General features: G+C 42.4%; 1 protein-coding gene across 8 annotated transcripts in view; it reads right to left on the bottom strand.

Annotated features, from left to right (window-relative positions):
- CADPS (calcium dependent secretion activator) overlaps positions 1-17,414 on the bottom strand; it is a 411,831-nt gene that overhangs the window by 209,003 nt on the left and 185,414 nt on the right. For all 8 annotated transcript variants that reach the window (XM_084902706.1, XM_084902705.1, XM_084902699.1 and 5 more), the window contains exon 6: positions 14,207-14,328. In XM_084902706.1, coding sequence (XP_084758832.1) covers positions 14,207-14,328 — 122 coding nt within the window. The remainder of the gene's footprint in view (positions 1-14,206; positions 14,329-17,414) is intronic.

The raw sequence follows: 17,414 nt of genomic DNA, 5'->3' as shown, positions 1-17,414 counted from the left end.
GTGTTTTGAACTTGTCCCTTTCACTCCCCTTTCTCTGCCACCGCCAGCCACTACCATTGGCCACATGATGACAGCAGCCTCCAAACTAGTCCCACTTCCGCTGCTGCCCAGGCCCTGCATAGCTACGCTCTGGACAGCAGCCAGAGGGACCTTTCTGAGATGTGAATCCCATCAGGTTACTTTTGGCTAATAATCCAAACTTCTGACCTGGGCCTCCAGACCTGGGATCTGATGGCCTTGCTGACTCCTTCCCTTCCTCCCCTGTCAATCTGCTCACTTTTCCCAGCCCCTCAGATATGCAGGCTCCTTATCTCAGGGTCTCTGAACTCCCTATTCTCTCTCAGCAGCATGCACTTTGCCAGACTGGCTCCTTCTTGTCCAGTTGTCACATCTTAGGGACACTTTCTGGCCAATCTAACAAAAATAGTTTCTCCAATGTGGTTAATCTGCACCGGATCACAACAGAGCTGAGGGCCCTGACCCTGCATTGACTGAATGCTGCATGAGCTGAGAGTTACAAGCAAATATTTGGCCAAAGTATTGACATTACAGAACAAGCTTCTGGGAATATAAGAATCAAATAAAATTATTAACAATGTAGTTATCATTGCAACTTTACTATAAAATTTTAATAGTCAACATTTAAACTTTTGCTATGATGGTGTAGGAAAGATAATTTCTTGGCACTGTCAGCTAAAAACTCCCCCTTGCATCTTCATATGACACATTGAGGATAGACACCAAATTAATGTTTATTTTGCCTCGAGGGCTGAGGGAGGAGATATTTTTGGGGTCAGCTCTGCAGTGTGGGGAACTGTTAGCTGTAACAGCTTTCCTCCCTTTTGGATAGGAATGGATTAAGGTCAGCTTTACCTTATTTTGATTAATGTGATGATTGCTACTATGCCAAGCAAGTCTGCAAAAATTAGGCTATTATTATAACATAGCCTTATCTTAATCTTTCTGCCTTGCATTATTATTTATGTTACATAAAGATTTCTTGGCTCAAAAGGGATATTATATTCATCCTAAAGCTATCAAGTTACTTTGTTTTATCTACTTATTCATCTGTATGGAAATCTTATATTTTTCATATAAAATAAGCAGTTTTTTAGAGTCAGTTATTACATGTTGACATTTTGATTTATGCATTTGCACTAACTGATAGATTCCAGCACATAAAGCACATTTAACCATTTTGACTTCAAAATGCATTTGGAATGCTCAGTGATATTTCAAATGAATATTCTGTATGAATGATGAGGAAGAAGGGCATGCCTTGCTTGTGTTACAGACATTTGTCACACTGATTGGCCATGAGGGTTACCTATGTGTTGCATGATCATAGAGTGGGCACAAGTGCAGACACCACACATGACCTGAAGTGACATTTGAGTATTAGGCTTTCCGAAGGTGAGGCTGGAGAAAGCTGTAGCGTAGATGTTGACTGAACTGTAGGCCAAAGCCAAACTCGATGCATCTCTACGTAGTGGTTACAAATGGTCTTGTCTAATACCTGCCTGTGCCATTCGATATGGTGCCATCGTGGTAGGCCTTTTGCATCTTTGGCTCCTGTTGTATCCCCTGTACCTTGCAGAGTGTTTACATATAAAAGCCACTCCAAGGGTGAGAAATAGGAAGGACGGACTGATGGAGTGAATAGCATCCTGTGCTCCTCTCTGTAAGCAGAGTCTCACCCTGATTCACATGTATTTGTGGGGTCACGTAGCAGGCCCTGGAGATGAGTCCTGATCACAATGACCAACAGAGCACAGTGAGCTCTGGAGGCTGCCATTCCAGAGGCCAGGCTGGTGGAGGTTTGCTTTGTTTGGGGTCTCTCTAAAGTTGGAAAGTGGAAGGGAGAGAGAAGCATTTTCCAGGTCCCAAGCCCTGACACATTCAGTGCAACAGAAAATCGCCTGGTTCTGTACCTGGAGTGGAAACAGCATGACTGAGCCTGGGAGAGAAGAACAGGTGACAGCACATGGCAGGGTTGAAGTCCCAGCATCTAGGACCTCAGATACAGATGCTGAGATTCGGCCTCCAATTCTCCTTTAACAGTTCTCAGATGGTGACATTGCAATTCTATGGTACTTCTTGATATGTAAACAAGTGATAGACAAGACCCCCCCCCCCCCACACACACACACACACACACCTTTTTTTATTCCTTTTATCTCTCTAGTAAATTTACAAAAGAAAAGAGTCTGAAACAATAAAACCCTGCCTTGGTTAGATTACATGGCAATTGTTTTCTAAATGGCAAGGTATCTCCACGTTTTAGAGATATAGTTTAATTTGGAATGCACTTAGCAATTCCGTGTGTGTGTGTGTGTGTGTGTGTGTGTGTGTATTCTGACATTACTTCAAAAATGACAGTGCTTTAGTGTCAAGAAGAGCTCATACACTGGATTCACTCTATTTTCTAGATTTTTCTGTGTTTCTTTCTTTCTTTCTTTTTTTTTTTTTGGTGTGTGTGTGTGTGTGTGTGTGTGTGTGTGTGTGTGTGTATTTTGCAGCCATTTTTGTGTTTTGAATATTTATTACTCATTTGATTGGAGAAATTTCTCTACTCATTATATCATTACTAGGGGCCCAGTGTATGAAGATTCATGTACAGGGGGTGGGTTCCTCAGTCTAACTGCACTCTCTCCTACCTGGGATCCCTCAGGGGATCCCTCTCCAATCCAGGAGTTTGTGTCTGTCTTTGCAATCATATGAGCAAATTGTCTGAGACCTCAACCCAGTCTGGTTTGGTGCTCTCAGAATAATAGAGGTCTTTTTTTTTTTTTCTTTGCTCCATTGGTGGAGATTTCCTAGAAGTTGCAGGATATCTTCCCTTTAATTTTTCCTCATCACCGTGATTTTACTTACTATGTCCTCACCTTTGCTTTCCCTCCACCCCTTACCTGCAACAGTAACTTGCTCCAGGCTCACTTTGCTCTAGTGTCTAGGAGATCCTGCAATGTGTCTGCCACCAAAACTACAATTCCCAGAGTTCCCGATGCTCCCCACACTCTTGGTTTCCACTTCCAGTCCAGGGGCTGCAGAAACCAAAAGGACTGTGAACTCCAGCTGCCCCCAGGCTGGGCTGACAGGACTGAACATTCCAGTGGTGTCCCCGGGATCCTGGCCGCTCCTGCTCGGGGCAGGCATGTGTGCACGTTGGCTACAGGCTCAAAGTGGGTGGGGATGCACGCCACATTGCCCAGGCTATGCAGAGGGCGAGTGGGTGTACCACCCCAAGCCTGCCTACTGGATGCCTTCACACATAGGCCTGGAATAGCTGGGAGGCAGGAATGCCCATTGCATTGCCACAGTGATGCAGCAGGCATCCTGCCCTGCCTCTTGCAGCTCAACACCTGCATGTGTGCACTCTGCCCACAGGCCTGCCATCTTCATTGTATTAATTTGCATACTCACTTCTGATTGGCTGTGGACATTATGGAGGTATGGTCAATTTTACATATTTGTATATTATTAGTATAGATAATCATCAGTATTCTAAAGGGATTTCCAAGTCCATCACATGTCCCTCCTTTTTATTTTATTTTATGTTTTTCATGCAAATGGATAGTTTAAACACTTTAATTTTTTTAAAATTTTTATTGATTTTTATTAAATTTATTGGGATGACATTAATAAGATTATATTTCTATGATACATGATCTGTATATTGTATTGTGTGCTCACCACCCAAAGTCAAGTCATCTTCTGTCACCATATATTTGGTTCCCTTTACCTTTTACTAACCCCTAACCCCTTCCCTCTAGTAATCACCATATTGTTGTCTATGAGTTTCAGTTTTATATCCCACATGTGAGTGAAATTATGGTTCTTAGCTTTTCCTGACTGAGTTATTTCACTTAGCATGATATTCTCAAGGTCCATCCATGTTGTTGCAAATGGTGGCATATTGTCCTTTCCTATTGTATGGGCCTCCTTTTTAGCTTTTTCCCAAAGCCCTTCACCATTAGCCAATAAGGTTTAGCTCTGTGTATTATTGACTATGTCAGGCATTATAAGAAAATTAGCCTGACATACAGACTTTTCCAAGTGCAAGTAAGAAATCTACTTGTAAATGAATACATTACAAGGGAAACTGTAAAAGGGCATCTAATTGAGTGATAAAACACCTTAAACTTCTTTAGGTCTTGTCACTTGACTGTAGTGGCTTGTACTATCTCTTTTCCTTTCTACCCAGGCTTCCTGAATAGCAGCAATAATTATAAACATACAAATAACAGTTTTACATTTGTGCCAAGCGCTTTGCTAATATAATTGAATTTGAATCCTCATCAACAAGCCTTCAGCCATCATAAAGTTCAGAAGGATTTAGTAGCTTACTCAATGTAACAACTGGGATCCAAGCTAGGTCTTGTCTCACCAGAAGCTTTTCTCTGATGCCTATGCTACACCTTACTTTCCATAGAATCGCTAACATGTTTCCAAACAGATTCCAGCTATGAGAGCCTCCCAGAAACAGTTGCTCCACCCAAACCCTCTCAACCAGAGACTACAGAAGTGTGACAGCTTTCGAGTCCTTACCAAGGAACCCTGGGAACTTTGAAGGACTCTGGGATTTTCCAGAGGCACTGAAGGCCCAGAATTTTCCAAACACTCTCATGGTCGGCCTCATGCCTAGAAGAGCATCTGTCTTCCTGGAGGCCCCGCACTCACCTGCATGCCTGCAGGGAGATGAGCTCTCTATCACAGTGCAGGGGGATGCTCGGCCAATAGGAAGCCATGGAAAGTATGATCTCAGCAGCAGTCTAACCTCTCTGAACAAAGGCTCTGACCCAGAAAGAAGCTGAAAGAATGGGCTTGAGGAGTCGGGGCTGTAGGGTTTGATGCAGAGGTGTGCTGTGACCCTGGATGGGGACTCTGGGAGGACGCTGCCCTTTCTTGTTCTTTTGTCCTGGGGAATCAGCTCTCCATCACTAAATGGATAGCTCTGCACCCTGAGGGTCTGTTCTCGCCTCTTGGAAGCATTTTGGCAATAATGCCCTTTCTCAGTAGGCGAGTGGCTATTTGCTTCCCAGGTGCTTGGGGTCATGGAGCCTGAGGTTAAGGAGCTGTAGGATTTAGGGCAGGCTTCCTAACTTTGCTGAGCTTCTTTTTCTTTATATGTGATGAGTGGGTAGATATTTCTTAACAGTACTCGGTGAGATCATGGTGGGTTTTTACTATTAATAATATTTTCTGAGAAGTTACAATATGCCATTCATTGAACTCCACCTTGAGCATGGATCATTTTATTTTTCACACCAATGCCATGCGGCAGGTTATATTATTGTCTCCACTTCAAATCTGAGAAAACTGAAGTTCAATGAGGAGAATCCACTTGTTCGGGGACACCCATCTGGCAAGGGGTGGAGCTGGGATTTGGACCAGTCCTGTCAGACTCAGCGATAAGGTAACAGCTAGCTCCGTGCTGGGCATCTAGTAGATTTGAATAAATGGTTGGGGCAATTGTTATTGATACTGATTTCCATGAAGAAGGATGGTGATCATTACCATTAATGGCTCCCCTGGCTTTGTTAGCTCCTAAGGGCAGGGGACACCTCTGGCTCATCTCTGCAGACCCACCTGTGTAGCACCTGCCAGTGCTGCTGGTCATGGGCTGAATGCCGCCTGCTGAATGTCTGCAGAGATGGAGCATCTACGAGAGGGTTACTGCATGACAGCACACTCATCACCATTTACATAGGTCCAGTGATTTCACCCACAAAAATACCCAGTTTATGGAAAGGAAATGAGCCCTGTTAGATAGTTTTGCTTAGTAATTAATGCTAATTAAATTAGGTTCTTTTAGTGGTGTGATTTTTTTTTTCAGAAAGATAGGGTAGCAGAATGAGTTAAAAGTACAAGCTTTGTGCCGGGCTCAGCATGGCTCAATGGTTGAGTGTTGACCTGTGAACCAGGAGGTCATGGTTCAATTCCCAGTCAGGGCACATGCCCGAGTTGTGGGCTCCTAATCAATGATTCTCTGTCATCATTGATTGTTCTCTCTCTCTGTCTCTCTCTCCCTTCCTCTCTGAAATCAATTACATATACATAGGTTTTGGGGTTGATTCTTGGCTAGCTATTTATGATGAGTGCAACTTTGACCAAATCACTTAACCTTTCTGAACCTCAGTATTTTCATCAGTAAAATGGGAATAACAATAGCACCTACACTAGAGGTTTTGGTAGGGCATTAAATAAGACACTGACTATGAAATTCTTAGTACAGCACCTGGCCCAAAATTTTGAATCAATGTTAGTGATCACTAGTCTAGATCCAGGTCACTCTTTCCAATTCTTCCTTTTTCCTCCAAACAAGAAAAGGCCATGATAATAATAGCTTTCATAAGAATGTGGGAAATTAGGCATGAAGGGTTAATAAGGTAACCTGTCCACAGTCACATAGCTGAGACCTGGTCCCAGTACTGTGGCTTCTGATTCTATGCTCTGGTCCATGGTGTCATACTGCTTCTATGCAGCAATTAATCTAATCCAAGCTCTCTTGTTTTCTTATTAGTGAGAAAGTAGAGTTTTGGGGCTGTATCCCATTATTTCAGGTAAGTTGTTATATGATAGTCCTTTCCAGATTCTCCCTAATCACTAAGTAAGAAGTATAGCGGGTTTTCCCACTTGGGAGAAGTGTATAGAATTGGATTTCACTGAACAGTGATGTGCAATCAATTCAGTTTTCAGGCACTCAGCATCTATAACAATAAAAGTATAATATGCTAATTAGACCAGATGTTCTTCCAGATGTCCTTCTGGATGACCTTCCAGATGAAGCTGAGATTGCAAGGGAAGCCCGGGACCTGGGTGCCAGAGGGAAGCTGGTGTCAGCAGCCAGGGGAAGGAAGGCCTACTCTTGCACGAATTTCATGCATCAGGCCTTTAGTTAGATATAATTGGCAAGTAAGCTCAGGCACAGTATTCAAGAGCTAAACCAGAAAGCCAGACAATGGGCCTATTGTCACTTAGTTCTTAGAGGGCTATTTAAAAAATACATCCTTGCCCTGGCTGGGTGGCTCAGTTGGTTGGAGTATCATCCCACATACCAAAAAGGTTTGATCCTTGGCACAAAAATCAATAAAAATCAATTTTTAAAAATCCTTGGGTGAGAATTAAAAAACAAGAACATCTATCCTAGCTGGTTTGGCTCAGAGGATAGAGTGTTGGCCTGCAAACTGAAAGGTCCCAGGTTCGATTCTAGTCAAGGGCACATGCATGGGTTGTAGGCTCGATCCCCAGTGGGGGACTTGCAGGAGGCAGCCGATCCATGACTCTCATCATGGCTGTTTATATCTCTCTCTCCCTTTTCCTTCTACTCTGAAATCAATAAAAATATATTTGAAAAAAACAAGAAGATCCTTGTGCAATAGCTACCCAATGTAGTTCCCATGAAATCAGAACTTTCAAGGATTTCTCCCATTTGGATGGAACATCACTGTCTAACTGCCAATTCCAGCCACCACCCGATCATCCAATTCTGGAACTTCTACCAATTCTAGAAGTTTCACCAATTGAAAATTACTTGCAATTCCTGAAAACCCTGCCCTCAATTCTGCTACTCTGGGTCCCCTCTGGACCAGCTGGGTGACAAAGGACTATAGGATTGCTGAGGGATAAAGGGTCTTGGATACCACCTCTCAGCACACGGCGATGCTAGAAAGCGTGGTGACCTATAGGACACAGGCGGCACCTTCTGTCAAAGCTGGTGCAGCGCTAGGAACTCCCTCTGCAAAGCTCCTTTTCCAGCCCCCATCACGAAGCTTGTTCCCCAGCTCACTCTCCAGCTCCTGCAATGTTTGCTGTGTTACCCACCAGCATACTTTCACCCTCCAGCTCACGAGCGATCACAAACTGGTTTTCAATGACAATTGTGGCTTTTGGACCCAGCTTCTCTGTCTGCGGGGAGAGTCTCTAAGCATGCCAAACTGTGATTATATTTTTGCTTCCTCCCAACCCACATATCTTCAGGGAGCCTAGCAAAATTGAATTTCTGGGTCAGTGCTGGCCTTTACTATCTATGATTTAATTAACCGCGAGAGAAGCTAAGCCTTTTCTCAGAAATGGAAAACAAGAGAAATGGTAGAGAGGCTCCCACTCAATACCACATAACTGTCTCCTGGAGTGTGACCCCGAGCGTGGGGTTCTGAGAAAGGCAGACAGACAGGAGCTGCTTGTGAGGAGGCTGCTTTTCCATGCGGTGGCTCCTGAAGAACTGATCACTCTGGGCCCCCAGCACTTGCATTTTTCCAGCCAGCTTTTCTCCGGGGCTCTCTGATGACAAGGGGCACGTCTGCATTCGTCCCCACCAGTACCTGGCAAACAGTATGCGCTCCATGTGTGTTCTAAGTTTACACTGATCCTTAAAGATGCTCTCAGTGTCCAGATAAAAATCCAATCATATGTCCCTGGCCTAAAATATTGCAGCGGCTCCTCCCCATGGTCTTGGAGAAGGCCTTCAAGTCCTGGTTGTCTGGCCCTCTTGGCTCTTTAGACCCTTCCTGTAGCACACATCCCCTTGCTGACTAAACTCCAGTCACATTGCCCTCCTCTCTGGTCCAGGAACACATCAAGCCCCTTCCTATCTCAAAGCCTTTGCACCTCCAGTTCCCCAGGCCTAAAATGCTTCTTCTAGCTCTTCCAGTGGCTGGTTCCTTCTCTTCTTTCAGGTACCAACTTAGGCATTACCCACTGTGGGCAGCTCCCCTGGCTGATAGAGTGCTCTCCAACTCCATTACAGTTTAGTACAACAGCCTTTTCATTTCTTTCAGAACAAAATACAGTCTTCTAATATTTATAGTATATTTATGTGTTTGTTTGCTATTTCCCATGTCCTTTACTAGAATATACATGCCGTGAGGCCATGGCTCAACCTGTGGAATTCCTGGCTGTAGCCCCAGCATTAGTGAGAAACAAGTAGAGCATTGCCTGCACACTTGTTGAGAGATGCAGGTGCCTACCTGTCCTATCATTCTTCACACGCGAAGTTCAAAGGAGCCACTCAGGAAAGACATTGTTTGCATTTCAACCACTGCAAGGCTCAACACACAGAAAATGTTGTTAGTTGTTTTGAGAAAGGAAGTACCATTAGGAAGATGATACAGGAGGCAGGGAACTGGAGGCCGCAACTTCCTTTTTCTGACTTCAATTGACTTAATGGAACTGCATTTCTACAAACAGTTGGGTTAATAACCCGAGCCCATTCTGAGTTGTGCCATTAGGACAAAAAAAATATATTTCACAGAATGTACTTGTGTTTTGCTTTTTTAAAACAAATAAGGTCTCATTAGATAAGATGCCATTGAAAAATGCAGGACTATAGCAAGACATACCAGTTAAGGCATTTTATTTTTTTATCCCTCAGAAAGTGGCAGCAAACAGGTTGATTATTTTTGAATTTCTGACAATAATGAAATCCATGCATCATGAAGCCATGCTTATCATGAAATAGTGCACTTGTTATATAACCAAATGCCAAATGACGTCCTTGGTTTCATCTTAGAAAAATATAATTTCAGATAAGTCAGCACCATACTGGGCTGCTAGCTCCAATTGCCTTTCTTTTCAACCGAATGACCTACTTTTCTCTGGTATTTAACGGTCTGTGCATCTTTAGAGGGTAACTTACACTGTACAAATCCACGAGAGAGAGTGTTGGAGCACACCTTCCCCTCAGGGACTACACCAGGTTTTCTTACATCAATTCCCCCAACGTAATTTGCATACCGCCCTCCCAATCTTTGCCATTTCCACATAGCAACACAAGACACTTTCATGATTTTTAAATCATATGTGGGTACCACCTGTGCTATTATTTACTTAATGTATTTTAATTAAATTAACTCACCTTTTAAATGTTAATATATTTCTTTAGAAAAGAAAACCATGTCACTGCTGCCATAGACAAAGGGGCACCACCAGCCATGAGTGGAGGCTACACAACCCCGCCTGCTATTTTCCTTTATCTCACTTGTTCCTTTGCTACTGCCTGTTCTTTACTGATGGACGCTCCAGGAGGCCACGGCTTGACCTGTGGTGTTCATGGCCATAGGCCCAGCACTAGTCAGGACAAGTAGAGAGAGCATTGCCTGCACACTTGTTGAGAGAATACAGGTGTCTATCCTTCTTATCATTCCTCACATCTAAATTTCGTGTTTCCGTTTTAACCATACCGAGGACCAGCACAGAAAACTTCTTTGATCAAATGAGATCTGAGCAGTGCTATTAAATTCTAACTGCAGGTGTTAAAGATTTACTAGAACCAAATCAAAACATTCTCCTTGACTGGGTCAGAACTTGAGAAATGGGAAAAAAGTAGCTTCCTTATCCAGTGATTGTTACTCAGGGCCATGTTGCTAACACCTAACACGGTCTCTGTTTTCAGCGGAGGTGAGAGTGCAACCCTTTGAGAGACGCTGCCTTGTGGCAAGAAAAGTCATTTGCTCTATTTCAAAGGAGCTGGACAAATCTATCTGAGTTAATGAATCCATAAGCATTTCCCTTCTCCATTGCCATGCCTTCCTGACATTGCTCACCTAAAACACGGTTTCAGCTGCATCAGCCTCCAGCCCCAATGGTTTCCCACAAGAGGCAGAAACAGTGAAGCAAATGTAGGCAATCCATTGTTTAAAATAAATATAAATCTTAAGCACTTTTGATCATTTATTTTCCTAGCTTTCTATATTACAAACCCAGGGTATATAGTCTGCTTGAAAATAGCCCACATGTTGTAAGGAGATTGATAAAAATGACAGATGAGTTAGGACTACACACACGCCATTTTCCCCCCAAACAAAAAGTATAATTAATTCATGAACACAGCAATCTTATGTGCAGCTGATCCACCATAAGCGTGCCAGACAGGGCTCTGGCTCAAAGTGGAGAGATGACATTGATAAAGGAGGTGAAGGAAAGTTTGGAACCTCTGTTACTGGATTTGTACGATATAGACCAGCATTTCCAATGAATGTTGATAGGTGTTAGTTTAAAAAAGATTGGGAAACATATTGATAAATCAAAGTATTTACTGTTAGAAATCTTCAAAGCCTTTGAAATGAGGACATACACCATGAAAAACTCAGGACAACAGGGAGATGTAATATCTTATATTTCCCAATCTTACTTGACTAAAGTGCCACTCTTCCTGCCATTGTTTTCCCTAGCGTGTTCTATACATGAAAGTTCTAAAAGCCCACTCTCAGACAAGCTGGGTTATGTAATGCACTCCTGGATTTATGACTGTACTTGAAAAAAAAAATGACAAAAGCCAAATTTCTTGCAGATACATGATAGAATAGGTGTTTGTGTTCCAGTTATTGGGTGAAACACTTGGTAGTAGCATCAGTAGAATTTATGAGTAATAAAACTGGCTTGAATGGAATTTTAGTTTTAGAATGACTAAATAAATATGAGTATCAGCTGGCTGTAAGAAGGGCCAAGGACAAGGGTTAGAAGAAGAATAGGGCAGAAAAAAGGCTAACCTTGCCAGATGATGAAAGAATTTTTAGAACAGATGAAAGCTAACCCTCCAAAGGATACTTTTTGAGATAATCAAAATCAAATAGAGATGACGGCTGGAGATCACTGATGGGAGAAGCTGTAACTAGAAGAGGGGATGAAAGGAGTAGAAATATAAGCTTCAAAGAAAAGAAATGATGGAGAGGATTCTCTAAACAAGGGAGGGAGGAAGGAAATGCATCTGCACAAACAGGCTCATCTATCCTCCAATAGAACTGGTGGCGGAGGCAGACTACCAGAACGGGGCTATGACAAAGGAAAGATAAAGAAGACACACAGGAAAAGAACTGCGGATTTAGATGGAATATGAGTAGAGTTTATAAGGAGAATTTATATAGAAGGGATAAAGGAAAAGACAGGAAGAAGCAAGAGCATGGCAAATTTCACACTCTGGGTCTATGAAATGGCAAACACAGGGCAATCATACTCCTTCCACTGGCATGGCAGACATTATAAGTTGATCATTGCACTATTGTCCTCTGAATACAGATTTGGCTTCAGAACAATTCTCAACACAACACACTAGGTAGCCACTGTGGACTGATTTGACAAGCATTCCTACTATATTAAGAAACCAACCAGCCAACTAACCAGGCCAGCCAAACAATCAACCAACCAACCTACCCTCAGTGGGGTTTTGGTAATACCACTCATTGATTGAAGAGGAATAAAAATATTATACACTAGCTAGAAAAGCAAAATACTTCAGTGTGAGATGTTTCTTTATACAGACATAGTGATGTACATGTACGGATATGAGTGAATATACATTTGAAATATGAGTACTTCAAGTAGGCACACCCAAGTATTCCATATTAATTTGTCATTTGAAACTCAGTTTTAAACATTCACAAGCATATGAAATTCAGCTCATCATTTACCTTGGCAACTGACATATTTAAACCCAGTAAGATTATACGAATTACATTTTTAGTTAAAATACCACATATAAAGCAACAGCCTGTTAGAATAATCAGAGCCCTTTCCTTCCTTCTTTCACTTGTGACACTATATTGGGCCCAACATCTTAAAAGTTTGGCAGAAATATCAAATATATGGCACTTTTTTTTTTCCAGAGAGGAAGTGAGAGGGAGAGAGAGATAGAAACATCAATGATGAGAAAGAATCATTGACTGGCTGCCTCCTGCACACCCCACATTGGGGATCGAGCCTGCAACCCAGGCACGTGCCGAGACCAGGAATCGAACTGTGACCTCCTGGCTATATGGCACTTTTTAAAAGCACATGTGAATAACGCAGCATGATATAATAGCATTGTTAATGACCAGGCCATGGCGACATGAAGAAACGTTGAGATTTCATCAATAATAGGTTTTTAAAAACTACATTCATTTACAGTTTGAAACTAATTTTCAAAAAAAGAGGAAGGGTGGCGAGTGACAAGTTGCATGGGTTTCCATTTCCTTCTGCAAATGCTCATTAATTTCACGCAGCTTCTGAGCATCTGAGGCCTTTGCCTATTCATGCAAAGAACCACTTGAAGGCATACAATGTCCTCATATTTTCTCTAGTCTGGGAAACATTCAGTGCTTTCTTCAAACTATTTTGTCTGAACATCCTGGCAAGTTATTCATGTCCTGCTAAAGAGCACATAATACTGCGAGGGAGGACAGGCTATAAGCTGCTTTTTGAAGCTTCCCCTTTTATTATTTCATTATAAATTAATAACAATAAGAAAGAATTCTCATTAGTTGAAGTTGGCTTAATTGAGATAGAAAAGAAAGAGAGAAGGGCACCTGTTAGGCAGAGAAGAGAGCAGTGATCTCTCAAGAACCCTTAAGATATTAAGAGCTGTTGACCCAAATGAATTCATCATCACTCACGTGTCCCCAGGCTTTTTTTCCTCATGGCCTGACAAAGTCCTTCATCGTGAGTCCCCTTCCTGCCTCAGTGGCAGCTTAGGCATACCTTATTCTTGGACCACCAGCCCCACTGGCCTTTCAACTCCTCCTTGCCACAGGGCCTTTGCACAAGCTGAATCCTCCTGGAACCCACTTTCCATTCCCACTGCCCTTGCTCAACTTTTATAATATTAGGCCAAATGGCTTGTGACTCCTAAGGAAAACCTACTCTGACTGTCTCCACAAACTGGTTTAGGCCCTCCTGCTATCTTCTCTCAAAGCACTCTTTTCTCCTCAGCATTTATAACTATTTGTAGTGATTAATTTCTGTGATTATCTTTTTGTTGCCCATCCTCAAGTGAAGAACTGTAAGGCTGTAACAGTGACTATTTGAGAGCGTGACAAATACGCAGACCACAGGAATGATGTGTTAGGTTTAACGTCACAGATTTCTTTGCTGATATATTTATAACTGTGGCACATAATGATTTTGGGTGAAAAAACTGTTTCTATAATAAACCAAATATTATTAGAAAATATAATAAGACCAAGTTATGTCCAACTTTCCTGCATACAACACTGAAGGATGGAAGTTAGGACTCTCTGCCTCCAGAGAAGTTGTTTCTCTAATTTCTTTCCGTTCTCTGCTTTAGAGGAACTTGAACACGTGTTATGGCTGCTAAATAAAGTGTAATCAAGTCATCTTGTTTAAAAAATCACCCAAGTATATGCTTTCTAGAATTTTCCATGGAAACTGGACCTTGCAACCCCTTGATAATAGCCTTGTGGACAATAAATGGCGGAGAAACAACACTTACGTGGGCTTAGATGCCTCGGCCTGGTCGGTCTGCAGTTTCTCTCCCCCTTCCACCTCCATGGTGCAGTACACAATGCGATTGGGAGCCAAGGATTTGAGGCCTTGCACTTCCATGATCACAACCTGAAACAATCACAGAGATAGAAATATCCATGATGAGAGAGAGTCAAAGTGGGAGTTACTGCCAAAGACCATGGGCAGACTCATTGAGAGGAAACACATGCATGAGAAGAAATTACAGAAAAGCCAGCACATGCCTGATGGCTTCTACTAGGTTTCTACCAGCCCACTGGGACCAGTCTAGCATGAAGATGTAATTCTGACTGTGGAGCTTATTGCCTCCCACATGGAAAGGCAAGTCCCACTAATTCATATGCTCATGGGGGCCAGACAGGTCATGTGAAATGGCTATTCTTTTCTATGTGAGTCGCAGGGTCCATTTCCATTTCCACAGAGAAATCTGCTATCTTCTATTTATTTAAAATTATTATAGTTTTTAATTCAACACTTGGCAAAGGCAAAGGCCCATGAGTTTACATTAGCCTTCATAGTAAGGTAAGTGATGATGGAAGGGCTAAGGTTAAGGGCCAGTAGCATTCAGCATTGTGGGACTGTGGCAACTGAGAGCATGCTCCATCTAAGTGGAGCAGTTGATAGTCCTCACAGCCCACGTGGCCTTGCCTTTCCCTGGCCCACTGTTGCCAGACACTCTCATTTTTCCTATCAGAAAATGGAAATCTGAATCGGAATCTATCAGAAAGCGGGAGAGAATGAGGAGAGGGCAGAAACAAGGGTGTAAGAATCTGAAACAAATGGCATGTATCAGAGCTCTAGAATGAGCAATATATATTGAAAAAAAATCAATTATACTCTTGAAGAAGTAATACATTACACAAGGAGGGGATGTGGGGGTGGAAACAGGTACACTTCTGTATGGGCTTGATTCCAGGAAGTGCAATAAGGCTGACATTGAACCAGGATTCACAAGTCAGCTTTGCTGCTCATCAGCCCAGTGGCTCTTAAACTTAGTGTGAATACAAATCACTTGGAGGACTTGTGACACCAGAGACTACTGAGCTACACCACCAGTTTCTGATAAGTAGGTCTAGGTTGGGGTCCAAGTCTTTTAAAAATATATAGATTTTTAAAAATTGATTTCAGAGAGGAAGGGAGAGGGAGAGATAGAAATATCAATGATGAGAATCATTGGTCATCTGCCTGCTGCATGCCCCACATTGGTGATTGAGCCCACCACCTGGGCATATGCCCTGATCAGGAATCGAACCTGGTTCATTGGCTGATGCTCAACCATTGAGCCAAAACCTTATTTTTCATTATTTCCCTGGTGATACCAACGTGTTGCTGCAGATTTAGGAGTCATCCTCTATGAACCAATGCACTCTCATGTGATGTTGGGCAAGTGACTTGTTCTGGAAGTCACTCCACTTTTCAAACTCCTGAGCCTCAGTTTCCTCATCTGTATAGTGGACAGATGTGTCCTCTCTCACTGTGGCTTTTGTGTGAGGACCACATGATGTATGTAGTTGAAAAATTTTACATGAGGAAGAATCATAGAAATGAGAAGAAATGGGAGGCACGGAAGAAAGAACACACTCTTTGGAACTTAAAAGGTCTGAGTTCAAACCCCGAATCTGCATCTTTACTAGCTGTGCAATCATTTATAGGATCCTTAACCTCTCTGAGGCTTTGTTTCCTCATCTGCAAATTGTTGTGAGGATCCCTGAGTGGAGAGTGGCAGAGCCCGGTCCACAGTGGCATGCTTTAGGTACCTAAGGTTTTCATCAGAGCTCCCCACTGCCAAGGCCATGCCCCTTGGCCTCCCGAACCTCGGTTCTCAGTTAACTGCTCTCTGGTGTCTCTTCCAGCAGGTAATTCTATAATTACATGAAACCTGTCTTGTTCCAACCTGAACACTCAAACCAGCCTTCCCTAATGAGATGACAGACGTTCTCCCTCTTCCTGCCTCCTGTCTTTGTGGCCCCCAAACATGCTCACAAATAGATATACAACGATTTTTGCTGGCCATTCTGGTGTGATGTGCGATTTTGTGTTCTAATTTAAAAGCATTGGGGAGCCCTGGGGTGCTTTATTCTGTGCTTGTACTTACAGGTCTGAACCATGCACACATGTGAGGATGGCTGGGGACTCGCCGACATTGGCATTTCAGCTAATCAGCTGTATAATATTGTCTACCGGTAAAGAATCAGAAAATTACAGATTTAAAAGCTTCATACAAATCAATAAAGCACGTTTTCTCCTCTCTGTAGAACTACGAGAAGCAGCCGGGAATAAATTGCCACCTCTAATTGGCAATAATCAAATTCAAAGACACCTAAGAAAAAACATTCAGTGCCTCGGGTAGTGGTATTAAAAAAGAAAGAAAGGAAGTTTCTGTGAAATTACACTGATGACTTTTCACACAACAAATGGTCTATATTTAACTGAATACTGCCTCTTTTGACAGCAAAATGCATGTCGGAAATACTGTAGTGTGGCTATCTCAACCCAAACTGAGCACAAGCAAATTACCCACAGTTAATTCGCAGCAAGCCTTAATGATGTTCTAGAAAATTAATTCAGTTTTTACACAATCTAATTATATCTACAGAAATTTGATCTATTCTCTTGGTCTCTCTAAATCTAGGGCCATCATAAAATCCTGGGAGGTAGAGCTGTAATAAGATATGAATGCGTCTCAAACTTGGGAGTGCATAGAAGTATGTGAGTATGAAATGCTGAAAGATATTCTTTAAGAAGAAGAAGAAGAAAAAAAGGTAAAGATAAAAATTATGAAAAACAAAGTGACAACAAATACATATCTATCAAGTGAATCTAAAAATCAAGTCAATAAAAAAATCTGATAAACAGAATAAACTGGTGAATGTAATAGAATCAGGGGCATAGAAAGGGAGTGGACTGACAATTCTTGGGAGGAAAGAGGTGTGAGGGGTGCAAGAAGAGATTGGAAAAAAATCTTATACCTATAGATGAGAACAGTGGCAGGTGGTAAGGGCACGGGGTTGGGGGTGGTGGTGGTGGTGGAATCAGGTGGAGAGGAGCTATGGGGGGGGGGGGGGGGGGCGTGGGCCAAGGGCGGAAAGAGGAACATCTGTAATAATTTGAACAATAAAGATTTATTTTTTTAAAAAGAAGTATGTGGGTAGCTCATTAACATACATATTCCTGGC

This window comes from Pipistrellus hanaki (assembly GCF_964339955.1).
Source record: "Pipistrellus hanaki genome assembly, chromosome: 13".
Lineage (NCBI taxonomy): Eukaryota > Metazoa > Chordata > Mammalia > Chiroptera > Vespertilionidae > Pipistrellus > Pipistrellus hanaki.
This window is presented reverse-complemented; position numbering and strand designations above follow the sequence as displayed.